This window comes from Hypanus sabinus, chromosome 4 (genome assembly GCF_030144855.1).
Source record: "Hypanus sabinus isolate sHypSab1 chromosome 4, sHypSab1.hap1, whole genome shotgun sequence".
Lineage (NCBI taxonomy): Eukaryota > Metazoa > Chordata > Chondrichthyes > Myliobatiformes > Dasyatidae > Hypanus > Hypanus sabinus.
This window is the reverse complement of record NC_082709.1, coordinates 154,795,514-154,809,219: the sequence shown is the minus strand read 5'-3', so window position 1 is coordinate 154,809,219 and position 13,706 is coordinate 154,795,514. Positions and strand designations below refer to the sequence as shown.

Below are 13,706 nucleotides of genomic sequence, written 5' to 3'. Positions count from 1 at the left end.
GACTCAATGGGCCAAATAGCCTAACTCTGATCCTATATCTTTTAGTCTTATTGTGGCCATTGATCATTTTTCAAGTTGACCTTCACAAATGATGTCCCATCCCTTTGCAATGTAGGACACCAACAAAGCAAAGAAGAAATGTAACTTTATTTGTAAGACCCTGTGATCTAGGCAAAGTTATCTACAATAGTAACAGGATATGAAATATATTCTCATGACATGATAGACATGACTTGTTTGTTTTTAAATCAGAGGACAGAAATCAGCTTTGTGAAAGTTTACTAATATTTTAGCTGCCTACACAAGTTTGTCTGTAAGGCAAAAAAAACCCAACAGATTATACTTAATAATCACTTTCACACCTCTCTGAGTTTTTGAGTGCTAAAGACTCTCAATGTTCTGAGAATAGAAATTCCTTCCGATCTCAGTAATGTCTTAAAAGGAATCTTTTTATCCTGAGGTTTTCCCCTTTTGCATTCTCCTCAAGGAAAATAATTTTTGTAGCATCACCTGTACACAATCAAATCTTCTTAGAGTTATATGGGTTTCATTCTTCGAATCTCCATGGTCAATCTACACAATATTTCCTTATCGGTGGTTCCTTTCCCCCTGGAACTAATCGCATGAATCTTCTTTGATTCTCCCCAAGGTATCTATTTAATAAATAAGGCCACCAAAATGAAATGATTCCTCCAAGTGTAGTCTCACAGAGTCTTGTAACGTTGTTACAAGTCCTTAATAATGTTATATACTATGTTCCACTTGCAATAAATGGTAACTTTTCATTTGCCTCCCTAATGACTTGCTGTACATGCGTACCATCTTTCAGTACTTCCTGTTGGAGGACAGCCTAATTTTTGCAAACACCAGCATTCATTAGTTTCACGTCTAAACAATATCAGTTCTTTCTATCAAAATGTTTAATTTCATATTTATTGTAATTATACTTAATCAACCATATCATGAATTTGCTTTCATTAAGAATTCACTGAACTTTGAAAACTGCTCGGGAGTTATGAAAGCGGCAAAGAAAGGGCACCTGGAATTTAAATGAGGATATATAAATAGGCTCCCTTTGCCACAGTGTAGCACTGATCAAAAATTTGTCAATGTACTGGTTAATTAATTACACTAGCATACAATAAAGCATGGAAGATGGAGTTACTGTTGTGTTAATGCTTTGTGCAATTTAAAATAAACAGGAAATCTGAATAAAGGTTCTGAAAATATTTGTAACCTTTATGCAAAGATTCGGCATGAAATTATTTATAAATTATGAATGACATACCAGGTCAGAATTAAACATAAATTTCAAACTTATTTTTCCAAAACTGTAATTCAAAGTAAAACCATTCTCATAACTCTAATTATTAAACAGTAAAGTACCGCTGAGTTAACAGTGCTACAGTCTTCCCCTAAACAAATTATATATAAAACCCCCTAAAATAATTTGAAAATCTTGATAAAACGTATAGATATTGCACTGTAATAAAACATATTTATTTGACAAAAACAAAGATACTATTCCTATGAATATAATATGCCAGGTATAGCATAACTCAATCCAGTAACAAAAATTTCTTAGTAGGAAACATCCATAAACTACAAGCCATTGTTCTATGTATTTATTCCTGCCAAGGTTTCTGATTATTCTGACAATGCCCATTTCTGGTTGTTGAACCTTCATAGCATTAGCTTATTGAGTCAGTGAGCATGCTTCAAGCTCGTTTGGGATTCACAAGCAGGAAAATACTGCATTATTACAAAACAAGATGAATATTGTCATTGAATAAATTTTAATCAAGTTTCAGTTGATTTGTTGCTTGATCCAGTCAGAAAATCTAGAAACACGAGTATAAACTCCAGGACGATTACGTCGAGCACAGCCTTCTCCCCAGCTGACTATTCCCGCTAAAAACCATTTTCTTCTCTTGCCCAGACACACCAATGGACCTCCAGAGTCACCCTGGAAAAAAAAAGTTAAATAAAGGTTGAACAAAATGATACCTGATGACATATGGATTTACTGTACAAGAAGGTGACAGATTTTGAGTCATTGTAACTTTGAAAGAAAACCAATAGATATAATAGGTCATAAGAAATGGGGGAAACCCTGCCAAAGTCAAATTTACACAGAGTGAAATATAGGGGTTTTGTAAGAGACTACGCAGCTTTAAATGTGAACTTTATTTACAGATGAACTAAGATGAAACAAAGTCAAGTTTCATTGTGGAAGTGAACATGTCCTGCCATTGAGCTAGGTACGTGGTGGAAACTCATCTTGGGATCAATCATAACATATATAATGGTGGTAGAAAGTTTGTGAACCTCGTAGAAATTTCTCTATTTCTGTATAAATATGACCTAAATGATATCAGATCTTTGGCTTGGAGGAATTTTAGGCCATTCCTCCTTATAAAATTGTTTCAACTCTGGGATATTGGTGGGATTCCTTGCATGAACTGCTTCTGATCCTTCCACAGTATTTCTATAGGATTAGGATCAGGACTTTAACTTGGCCATTCCAAAACACAAATTTTCTTCTTTCTAAACCATTCTATTGTTGATTTATTCTTGTCTTTCAGATCATTGTCTTGTCATATTAATAATCCAACTTCTATTAAGCTTCAGGTGACAGACTGCCACCCTGACATTCTTCTGTAAAATATCTTGATTCAATTTTGAATTCATTGTTCCCTCAACGATTGTAAGCTGTCCAGGTCTTAAGGCAGCAACGCAGCCCCAAACCATGATGCTCCTTCCACCATGTTTCACAGTTGAGATGAGGTTTTGGTGTTGGTGTGCAGTGTCCTTTTACCTCCAAACATAGCAATGTGCATTTCTGCCAAAAAGTTCAACTTTTGTCTCATCTGTCCACAGAACATTATCCCAGAAGCATTGTGGAACATCCAGGTGGTCATTTGCAAACTTGAGACTTGCAGCAATCTTTTTTTTTGGTGTCTGAAAAGAGGATGCTGTCCAAGTTGCATGCCGTCTTGGACAATGACTTCCATCCACTCCATAATGTACTGGTTAGGGACAGGAGTACATTTAGCCAGAGACTCATTCCACCGAGATGTAACACTGAGCGTCATAGTAAGTCATTCCTACCTGCGGCCATCAAACTTTACAACTCCGCCCTCGGAGTGTCAGACACCCTGAGCCAATAGACTGGTCCTGGACTTATTTCCACTTGGCATGATTAACTTATTATTATTTAATTATTTATGGTTTATATTGCTATATTCCTTCACTATTCTTGGTTGGTGTGGCTGTAATGAAACCCAATTTCCCTCGGGATCAATAAAGTCTGTCTGTTCTTTTGGAGAGCAGTGGTTTCCACCATGGTGTCTTGCCATGAATACCATTCTTGTTGAGTATTTTTCTTATAGTAGACAAAGGAACAGAAACTTCAGCAAATTCTAGAGATTTCTGCAGGTCTTTTGCTGTTACCCTTGGGTAATTTTTCACCTCCTTCAGCATTGCATGTTGTGCACTTGATGTGGTCTTTGCAAGATGCCCACTCCCAGGGAGAGTAGCAACAGTACTGCGTTTCCTCCATCTGTAGATAGTTTCTCTTACTGTGGACTGATGAACACTCAGGTCTTTAGAAATGCTTCTGTAGCCTTTTCAAGCTTCATGAATCTCTACAATTCTCAGGTCCTCTGAAAGCTGTGCACATAAGGCATGGTGCACATAAAGAGATCTTTCTTGAGCAGAGCAGGTTCTATCAGTAACCTGACTTTGTGTGACTTTTTTATAGGGCAGAGCACCCTTACAACCCACACCTCCAATCTCATCTCATTGATTGGAACACCTGACTCCAAATAGAAGGCAGAATCCCAGAGGTTCACATACTTTTTCCAACAAATACATGTAATAGCAGATAAATTTTCTCAATAAGTAAATGAACAAGTATCATGTTTTTGTGTTATTTATTTATTTGGGTTCTCTTTATTTAGTTTTAAGACTTGCATGAAAATTTGAACATATCTTAGGTCATAGTTATGCAGAAATAGTGAAAACTCTACTGGGTTCACAAACTTTCTAGCTCCAGTGTAGGTTATAGACAGCCTTCTTCAGCTTCAAGGCTATTACAGGAAGATTTATGTATGAACTCGCCAGATGAGCAATGGAGTGAATAGTAGAAATAAATAATCCAATTCAAGCTCCCCTTAACAATACCATTGCCCTAGTGATAATCTTGCATCTTTTTCTAGCTTCTGTTCTGCATCTCAATTTCAATGTCATCTATTGTGTCTTTATATGTTGAAAATGTCTGTGTTCATATTCATAATGCAAACAATATGTAAACTTATCCAACAGTATTATACTGGCAAACAAGGGAACAGAAAAGCAAAAGTTGTTTATGATGAGAGTAACTAGGAGTGCTGGCTACACTTGTGCAAGAAACATGACATCTACATCTAAAGCACTAAATGCTCAGATTTTCAGTAGTTGAAAATAATTCCCACTTGAGCTTGTAAGTGGCCAGTATTAGTGATCCATATTCTATTCCATGAAATCCATCTTGTTAATCGTCTTTCACACTATTCATTGTAACTTATAGTAATCTTTATCTCTTCCTCTGTACTTATTTATTGCAAATTATAGTGTTCTTTATCTCACAGTAAATTTCACAACCTACGTCAGTGGTCATAAACCTGATTTAGATTCTAGAAATTGGTTAATAGTTTGAAAAGAGAGGAAAAAGATTTTTCTTAAGAAAACTTCAGAAGATTTCCAACTCTGTTCTACGTCAAAAATATAATGTTCAATTACATGAAAATTGAAATGACTGACCATGGGGAAAAATTACTTATTTTAAATGTACAGGTCTTGTACATTCAAATTTTTTACATATAAAAATATTTAATTTTATAGCAATAATTTTGTCAAATGCCTGATTGGAAGTATAGGTGTCTAATTGCACTTATAAAGAATATAGAAAGTATTCATAAAAGTATCAATGATTTGGCAATGAATGCAAAATAAAGTTCCTCTTTTAAGGCATGATCTGACTTATTATCTGTCTTCTGTTTAGAAACAAACAAGTAAAACCTAAAATTAGAATAGGTAATTCCATATTGTGTAAGTACTGTATTGAAAGTTAATTATCTGTACTAAATTCCATAGCCTCTTACCTGACAAGCATCAATTCCACCGTGAAGATAGCCTGCACAAAGCATTCTGGAAGTCACAGAGTTCTCATATAGTTTGTTACAAATACCAGGGGGAATAATTTTTACACTAGCCTCCTGAAGAACTGTTGCTAGTTCACCTAACAAACAAAAAGGATTTTATTTGCCAAATATTTTTGATAGAATGAATTGAGCAACTTGAAAAGTTATCTTCTTACACTCTGTAGTTAATGCAGAAACTCTCAATTAGTCTCTCCATTTTCATTCAATGGTTACATTCAAACTTAACAAATATACATCTATAATGAGCGATATTTGGTCAGGGCGTGAAGAGATATGGGGAAATGGCAGGAGATTGGGGCTGAGAGGAAAATTGGATCAGCCATGATGAAATGGTGGAATAGAATCAATAGGCCAAATGGCCCAATTCTGTCCCTATATCTTATGGTCTTATGGATATTTCATATAGGTTTACATTATTTAAGACCCTGATAAGGTGGGTTTCAAGTGAAATGGCTTTGCAGTAATGAAAGACTTCAAAAGCATCCCCCTGCAAGAAAACAACTGTGCAATGAACTTAATGCACTCTCTGCAGATTTTGAACAGAAGGTGATGGGAATGTCACTAGCCACTCGACAGACTCCAATGCAACTGAACCTACATTCACCTTTGCGAACGTAAGATCGGTCCTCCACCGAGTGAACCCACTCAAAGCACCTGGCCCAGATGGTGTTCCAGGCTGTGCCTTTAGATCCTGCACAGATCAGTTGGCAGAAGTATTTGCATTCATTTTTAACTTCTTCCTGCTTCAATCTGAGATCCCCATCTGCTTTAAGAAGACCACCATCATCCTACTGCCAACCAACAACTACGGCAATGTGCCTTAGTGACTACTGCTCAATGGCTCCGACATCCACCATCATGGAGAGCTTTGAATGGCTGGTCATGACATGCATTAACTTCAGTCTGCGAGACAACTTCAACCCATTGCAATTTGCCTATTGCTGAAAATGGTCTACAGCAGATGCCATCTCTGGGGCATTTGCAGAGTTACGCACCTACATTAGACCATTATTTATTGACCACACTTCTACTTTCAATACTATAATTCCATGCCAACTCATCTTCCGGGACTCAACACTTCTGTCTGCAACTGGATCCTGGACATCCTGACCAAAATCAGTTAGGACAGGCAGCAACATCTTTGCCACAGTTATCCTCAACACTGATACCCCATCCTCAGCCCTCAACCCTCTACACACTTATGACTGTGGCTATATTCAGCTCTAACTTCAGCTACAGGTTTGCAGATGATATCACCGTCAGATGCTGTATCTCAGGTAACAACGAATCAGAGGACAGGAATGAGATAAAGATCCTGGTGTCATGGTGTCATGACAACTACTTTTCTCTCGATGTCAGCAAAACAAAAGAGCATGTCCTTGACTTCAGGAAAGGGGATGTTGTACATGCTCCTATCTCCATCAGTATTGCTGAACTTGGGAAGGTCGAGATTTTCAAGTTCAAGTTCCTAGGAGTGAACCTCATCAACACCCTGCCCTGGTCCAATCATATGGATGTCACCACCACTTCCACCTCATTAGGAGGCTAAAGAAATCTGGCATGTCCCCTTTGACCCTCACCAATTTTTATCAATACACCACAAAAAGTTTCCTTTCACTGTTTGGTATAACTGCTCTGTCCATAATCACAAGATACTACAGTGAGTTCCAGATACAATTCAGCACATCACTGAAATCAGCTTCCTCTCCATGCAATCCATCTATACTTCCCACTGACTCATAAAGTGTGCAACATATTTCACAATTCTACCCACACTAGATACTCACTTTTCTCCCCTCTCCAATTCAGCAGAAGATACAAAAGCCTGAAAGCACATACCACCAGGCCCAAAGACAACCTCTGTACCACTGTGATAAGATTACTGAGCATTCCCCTGGTACAATAAGATGGACTGTTGACCTCACGATAAAACCTCGTTATGACCATGCACTTCATTGTCTACCTGCACTGCACCTTCTCTGTGACTGTAACATTTTATTCAGCATTTTGAGATTGTTTTAGCTTCCATTACCTCAATGCACTGTTGTAATGAATTGATCTGTATGAATGGATACAAGACAAGACCATTGATGTACCTTGCTACGTGTGGCAATTCGTTCATTCATTACGTGCCATACTATGTGACATAGGCAATCATGGTCTTCCCATGAAATATGATTGTTCTTAGCAAATGCTTCCACACTTTGCCATTGCTTTCTTCTAGGCAGTATCTTACAAGACGGCTTTTTTCCAGGAAAGACCCTAGCATGGATAAAGCAGTGGCTAATCGGCAGGAGGCAAAGAGTGGGAATAAGGGGAGCCTTTTCCAGCTGGCTGCCGGTGACTAGTGGTGTTCCGCAGGGGTTTGTTTTGGGACCGATTCATTTTATGTTATATGTCAATTATTTGGATGATGGAATTGATGGCTTTGTTGCAAAGTTTGCAGACAATATGAAGATAGATGGAGGGGCAAGTCAGTTTGAGGAAGTAGACAGGCTACAGAAGGACACAGACAGATTAGGAGAGCGTGCAAATCAAAGGCAGATGGAATAGAGTGTCGGGAAGTGTATGGTCATGCACTTCGATAGAAGAAATGAAAGCATTGGCAGTTTTCTAAATGGAGAGGAAATGCAAAAGACTGAGGTGCAAAGGGACTTGGGAATCCTTGTGTGGGATTCCCTAAAGGTTAATTTGCAGGTTGAGTCCTTGGTGAGGAAGGTAAATGCAATGTTAGCATTCATTTCAAGAGGACTGGAATATAAAAGCAAGGATGTAATTTTGAGACTTTATAAAGCACCTGTGAGGCCTCACTTGGAGTGCTGTGAGCAGTTTTCGGCCTCTTGTCTTAGAATGGATGTGCTGAAACTGGAGAGGGTTTAAAGCAGGTTCATCAAAATGATTCCAGGCTTGACATATGAAGAGTGTTTGATGGCTCTGGGCCTCTATTCACTAGAATTCAGAAGAATGAGGAGTGACCTGATTGAAACCTACCAAATGGTGAAAGGCCTTGATAGAGTGGATGTGGAGGGGATGTTTCCTATGCTGGGAGAGTCTAAGACCAGGGGACACAGCCTCAGAATAGAGGATTGTCCTTCAGAATGGAGATGAGGAGGAATTTCTTTTGCCAGTGAGTGGTGAATGAGTGGAATTCTTTGCCACAGGCAGCTGTGGAGGCTAGGTCTTTATATATATTTAAGGCAGAGGTTGATAGATTCTTAATTGGTCAGGGCATGAAGGGATACAGGGAGAAAGCAGGAGATTGGGGCTGAGAGGAAAATTGGATCAGCCATGATGAAATGGTGGAGCAGACTTGATGGGCCAAATGGCCTAATTCTGCCCCTATACTTTCTAGCCTTATGGTCCAAGATGGCTGAACCCAGCCATTATCAATATTCTTCAGAGATTGTCTGCCTCGCAGCAGTGGTCACATAACCAGGACTTGGGATATGCACTAGCTGCTCATACAACCATCCACCACCTGTTCCCATGGCTTCACATGACCCTGATTGGGGTGATGGGAGGCTAAGCAGGTATTCCACCTTGCCCTTTGGTGACTTCCACTCTCTGGACGGAAGGAGTGCCTTACACCTCCTTTGGTAGAGGCAAATCTCTACCCCACTGCCCAACATGTGACAATAATAAACCAATTTACCAATGCAGCCTTCCATATCAAGAGAACAAAAACCTATTTTATCCAGCCTGTTCAACAGGATCATTACTAATCTTCACCTGAGTTCCACTTATTGTTGTTCCCTGATTATTGAACTAATCAGTTGTGCTTAATCAAAATTAACCATGCACCAGCATCCTTTCAAACTGCTCTTCCCCAAAAAATTTGATTCATGCATTCTTATCCTGAAGATTATCTCCTTTTGTTCCAGATTGATGCAACAAGGGAAATAGTTAATGTCCCTTCCAATGCACTCATGATTTTAAGTTTTGATGCCATCATCTCTTAAAATATTGTACTTAAGTCACTCATTCTTAATTCTTTGCACAATTAAGATGATTTAACTCTACAAATAGGCCCTTTAATTTCAATGAGTGTGTATTAGTTTCTTTGTGGTTTTTGTACCAAGTACATTTTTGAATATGTTTCTCTGTTTTGTGTGTGCCTAATCCCATCATAAATTCATTCCCATTTACTTCAATCAGTTAATTCTTAACACTTTGATATTTGCCGTACGGAAGTTTAAAGTCTTAGAATGTTCAAATGTAATCTCAAACTGAACCACGTGTGGTCACATTTTTCAGGATTGCTCTGGAATAATCGGATGGTTAATGATGACATGAACCCCCGGCAGGCTGAGCTGCATCACTTCCAATGTGGGAGAAAAAATAAAATGGGGTGCGTGAAACACACATTTTTAAATAATGGAAGAAAAACTAGCTGCAAAATTATTATGCAATTGTAAGCAAGATTTACAATAAACTGAGAAATTCTGCAAATGCTGGAAATCCAAAGGAACACACAAAAAGCTGGAGGAACTCAACAGATCGGGCAGCGTCTAAGGAAGTGAAAAAACAGATGAAGTTTTGGGCCAAGTCCCTTCTTCAGGACTTTTGCTTCCAAAGATTTACAATAGATTTACATAGATTTACATTAATGTAAGGCCGAGAACTTAACAAAGCATTCCAAGAAGCAAGCAAGAAATTAATACTGCAGCATATGAGCAGATATTGAGGGACAAATTACTAATTTTCACCTGAGTTCCATTTATTGTCTTTTATAGGTCAATGAGGTAGGTTTTCAAAATCACTTTTACTGATATCTTTTGACTTCAGATATTTTTAAGCTGATTGATATCTCTCACACTGTCTCATTCAGTAACATAAGCGTAATACATAAGCAGGAGCCAAGTCTCACTTAACGCAGATTCCAATTTCCCATAAGAGTTTCAGTAACATGAAGGCAAGCTCTTTTACAGATTACCCTCCTGATAAAATACTAGCATGCCACTTGTTACAACTTCACTTTTTCAATTTATCTTTTAATTGGTAATATATTTTTAAAATGTTTGTATGTTTTACCCAACTACAACTGAATGCAAAAATGGCCATTTTATCCTGTCAGTTTACTTCCAAAAAAATTGTAGGGCCAATTCAATAATCTCATGCTCTCAAGGAGGATCAATAAAAACTAGAAGGATCTTGATCAAAGAATTGATGAATTACCTGCATTTGTTATATGATTGCACATAGAATTTCAATGTATTAACCCTACCCTCATTTATATTTCTTAACAATCTTTTATAAAGTATCATACCATCTTCTCCAAGGACTCCCCAGCCAGTGACATAGCAGCTTGCAGTGGAAGCGAAGATATGAGTAGTCGCTGGTAAACAGACAGGTTGGATGGAATCGCTAAAGAAGACGGGTGTCTTCAGTTCTAATAATGCAATATCATAATCTGATGTGAATTCATCATATTTAGGATGGGTAACAATTCTATTAATTGATCTGGTCACTATCCTGGCATTCATTCTATTCATTAGCTGTAAGCCTAGATATGCGGTCCAGGCTGATGGTGTGGAATATCTATAAAAAGAAGGAAAGTTAATTAAATAATATTTTGGTGTGATGTGATCTGTAAATTTGCTAACACTTTCACAGTAACACTTGTCTCAGCATTGAACAAATTAGTCATTAATATTAGATACTGTAATAAAGAACATTTTTTTCTACAGTTGGTATTTATATTTTTTATTTTATATTTTTATATTTATTTATATTTATCTTGTAGTTTTATTAAAAGTAATAAAATAGGGCTAATTGTGGTTGCTAGGTTACAGTAAAAAGTCAGGTTAAACTGCTCATCTTGATTGCTGTTGGGAATTTATGGGAGAGGACACTGGTATAAATAGCAATGCAGCTTTGAGGGTAATTCACAGTCAGCTGGTCTGATGCTCTTTGTTGTTGTTGAGTGCTGTCACACAGTTGTCATGACGACCCTTGGACAGGGTGGTTGTCCGTAGCGTTTTCATGACAACACACAGAAGTAGACTGCCAGGCCTTTCTTCTGTGCAGATACTGCTGCTGCCCAGTTGGGACACAGCTGGATTCGAACTCAGGACCATCTGTCTTGAAGTCTGGTGCTGATGCCACTACACCACCATCTGGCCCAACACTCATTACAAAAGCTTATATGTTTTAATGACACGCAGAATTTTATTTCTTACATCCATCTCCCAACATGAGTGAGTAAAAATCTTCATGCTGCACCTCCGTCGCAATGTACAAGCAATAAGGAAGGGAAGCATGGGAGGATATTGCCCAAATACTAAGGTTATATACATAATTGTTTTATATCCATTTATGTACAGTCAGCTATGCAATCAGATCAATGTGTATTGATAAATCTGGTGGCCTGTTGTAAGAAGCTGTCCCGGGGCCTGATGGTCTTGGTGTTAATCCTATGATACTGTTTTCCATGCAGCAGCAGCTGAAACAGTTTGTGGTCGAGGTGGCTGGAGTCCCTGGTGATCCTCTGGGCCCTTTTTACGCACCTGCTGCTGTAAAAGTCCTGAACAGAGGGAAGTTCACATGCACAGATGTGCTTGGGTGTCCCCACAACTCTCTGCAGTGCCCTGTGATTGAGAGTAGCTTTGGTACTGGTGTGTCATTGAGTTATGAAGTAGATAATGGTTAGAAAGTGGGCAGCAAGGAGTACAAAATTGAAAAGTGATCGAAAAGGAAAATGAACAATCATATTTAAAGATTAATTTGTACAGCTAAACTGTAATGGGCATCCAAGGTCAAAAATGAAGGTTATATAAGAAGTACAGACATTGGGAAAAGAATTTCTTTTGTCAAATCAGATTGGTTGTAATGAAAACTGAAACGTTATAAAACAAGGAACAGGAAAAAGGAAAGGACATAAAAAGTACCAGCAACTGGATGAGTCAACTTGCTAATACTTTCACAGTTTCATTTGCCTTAGAACTGAACAAATTCAATCATTAATATTTGATTCTGTGATAGTGATTTTTTTCTTTAGTTGGTCCATCCTCATTTACTGTATACTTATCAGGCAAATAGAATCAAATCAATTTCCTAAGGATTATAGAGAGTAAAGGAGAGAATTTAAGAAGAAAATTATGAAGGCATAAAGGAGCTTTGACAAGTATAATTAAGGAAAATCTCCAGATATTTCTATATGAGGAACAAGAAGGTAGCCAGGGAAAGGGTGGGTCTCCTAGGAACCAAAAAGGTAACTTATACGTAGATCCAGAGGATGTGAGGTACTAAATAAATACTTCTCATCTGTATTCAATAAAGAGAAGGATATGGAAGCTAGTGAGTTCAGAAAAGGAGTCATTAAAAGTTTGGAGCATGGCAGAATCAAGAATGATGAATTGTTAAAGGTTAATAAATCTCCAGGATCAGATAACATCTATCCCTGGATGCTAAGCAAAGCAAACGATTTTGTCATCTTCATGAGCAACAGCTGAGTTAGTAAACGATTGGGCACCAATGATATTCTGGATAACTATAAACCAATGAGTATTAAATCAATGATAGGGAAATCATTGGAGACAACTCTAAGGGATAGGAGATATGTACATTTGGAAAGACTGGAGCTGATCAAAAATAGCCAACTTGGCTTTGTGAGTGGGGAGTCCTATCACACAAAATTGATTGAGTGTTTTTGAAAAGATAACTCAGAACATGAATGAAGATAGACAACAGACATTATTTATTTAGAACTTAGAAATTAATTTGACAAGAACACACATTGCAAGCTGGTGTAGAAGTTAAAACAAATAGGATCCAATGTGAGCTAGCTCATTGGATCTAAAGTTGGCTTGATAATACAAGGCAGAGGATATTGGTGGAAGGATGATTTCCTGATTGAGAACCTGTGATCTTCCATTTACCACAAGGATCATTGATCGTGATACATGTTGACAACATGGATATGACTAGGAGGAATGATTAGCAAGTTTATGGATGATTCAGAAATTGATAATATTGTAAACAGCACAGAATGCTGCCTGAGGCTAAGTAGAATACAGATCAGATAAAGGTTGGATAGAGCATTGGTGATGGAATTTAATCCCAACAAGTATGAGGTGATGTTTTTGGGAAGTTAACTGGGGAAGAATATTACTGTAAATGGTCACTAAAGAATGTTGATGAACACAGAGACCTTGAGGTTCAAGTCCATTGATCACAAAGTTGCTATAGGAATAGAGAGGATAGTGAAGAATGCATATGACACACTTGCACAGAACATAAAAGTTAGGACACTATATTGGAACTTTACTTAATGATGGCAAGACCAAGTTACCATATCCAGTCTGGTTACCACAACAATGAAAATATATAGTTACTCTGGAGAGAATGCAGAGGAGATTCTCCAGGATGTTGTCATATTGGAGAAGTTTAGTTATGGAGAGAGATTAGATAGGCTGGGCTTGTTTTGTTTGGAGTGAAGGAAGCTGAGAGGTGACTTGACAGAAATATATAAAAGAAGCATAGACAGGATAAGTATTTCCAGAA

The 13,706-nt window shown here is 37.9% G+C and overlaps 1 protein-coding gene across 1 annotated transcript in view; it reads right to left on the bottom strand.

The window, feature by feature from the left end:
• Positions 1-1,083: 1,083 nt before the first annotated feature.
• The window catches only part of LOC132393370 (suppressor of tumorigenicity 14 protein), a 58,202-nt gene continuing 45,579 nt past the window's right edge, over positions 1,084-13,706 (bottom strand). Inside the window, exons 16-18 of the mRNA XM_059968492.1 lie at positions 10,471-10,742; positions 5,145-5,281; positions 1,084-1,966 (exon numbers count right to left, since the gene is read on the bottom strand). Coding sequence (XP_059824475.1) covers positions 1,808-1,966; positions 5,145-5,281; positions 10,471-10,742 — 568 coding nt within the window. The 3' untranslated portion in view covers positions 1,084-1,807. The remainder of the gene's footprint in view (positions 1,967-5,144; positions 5,282-10,470; positions 10,743-13,706) is intronic.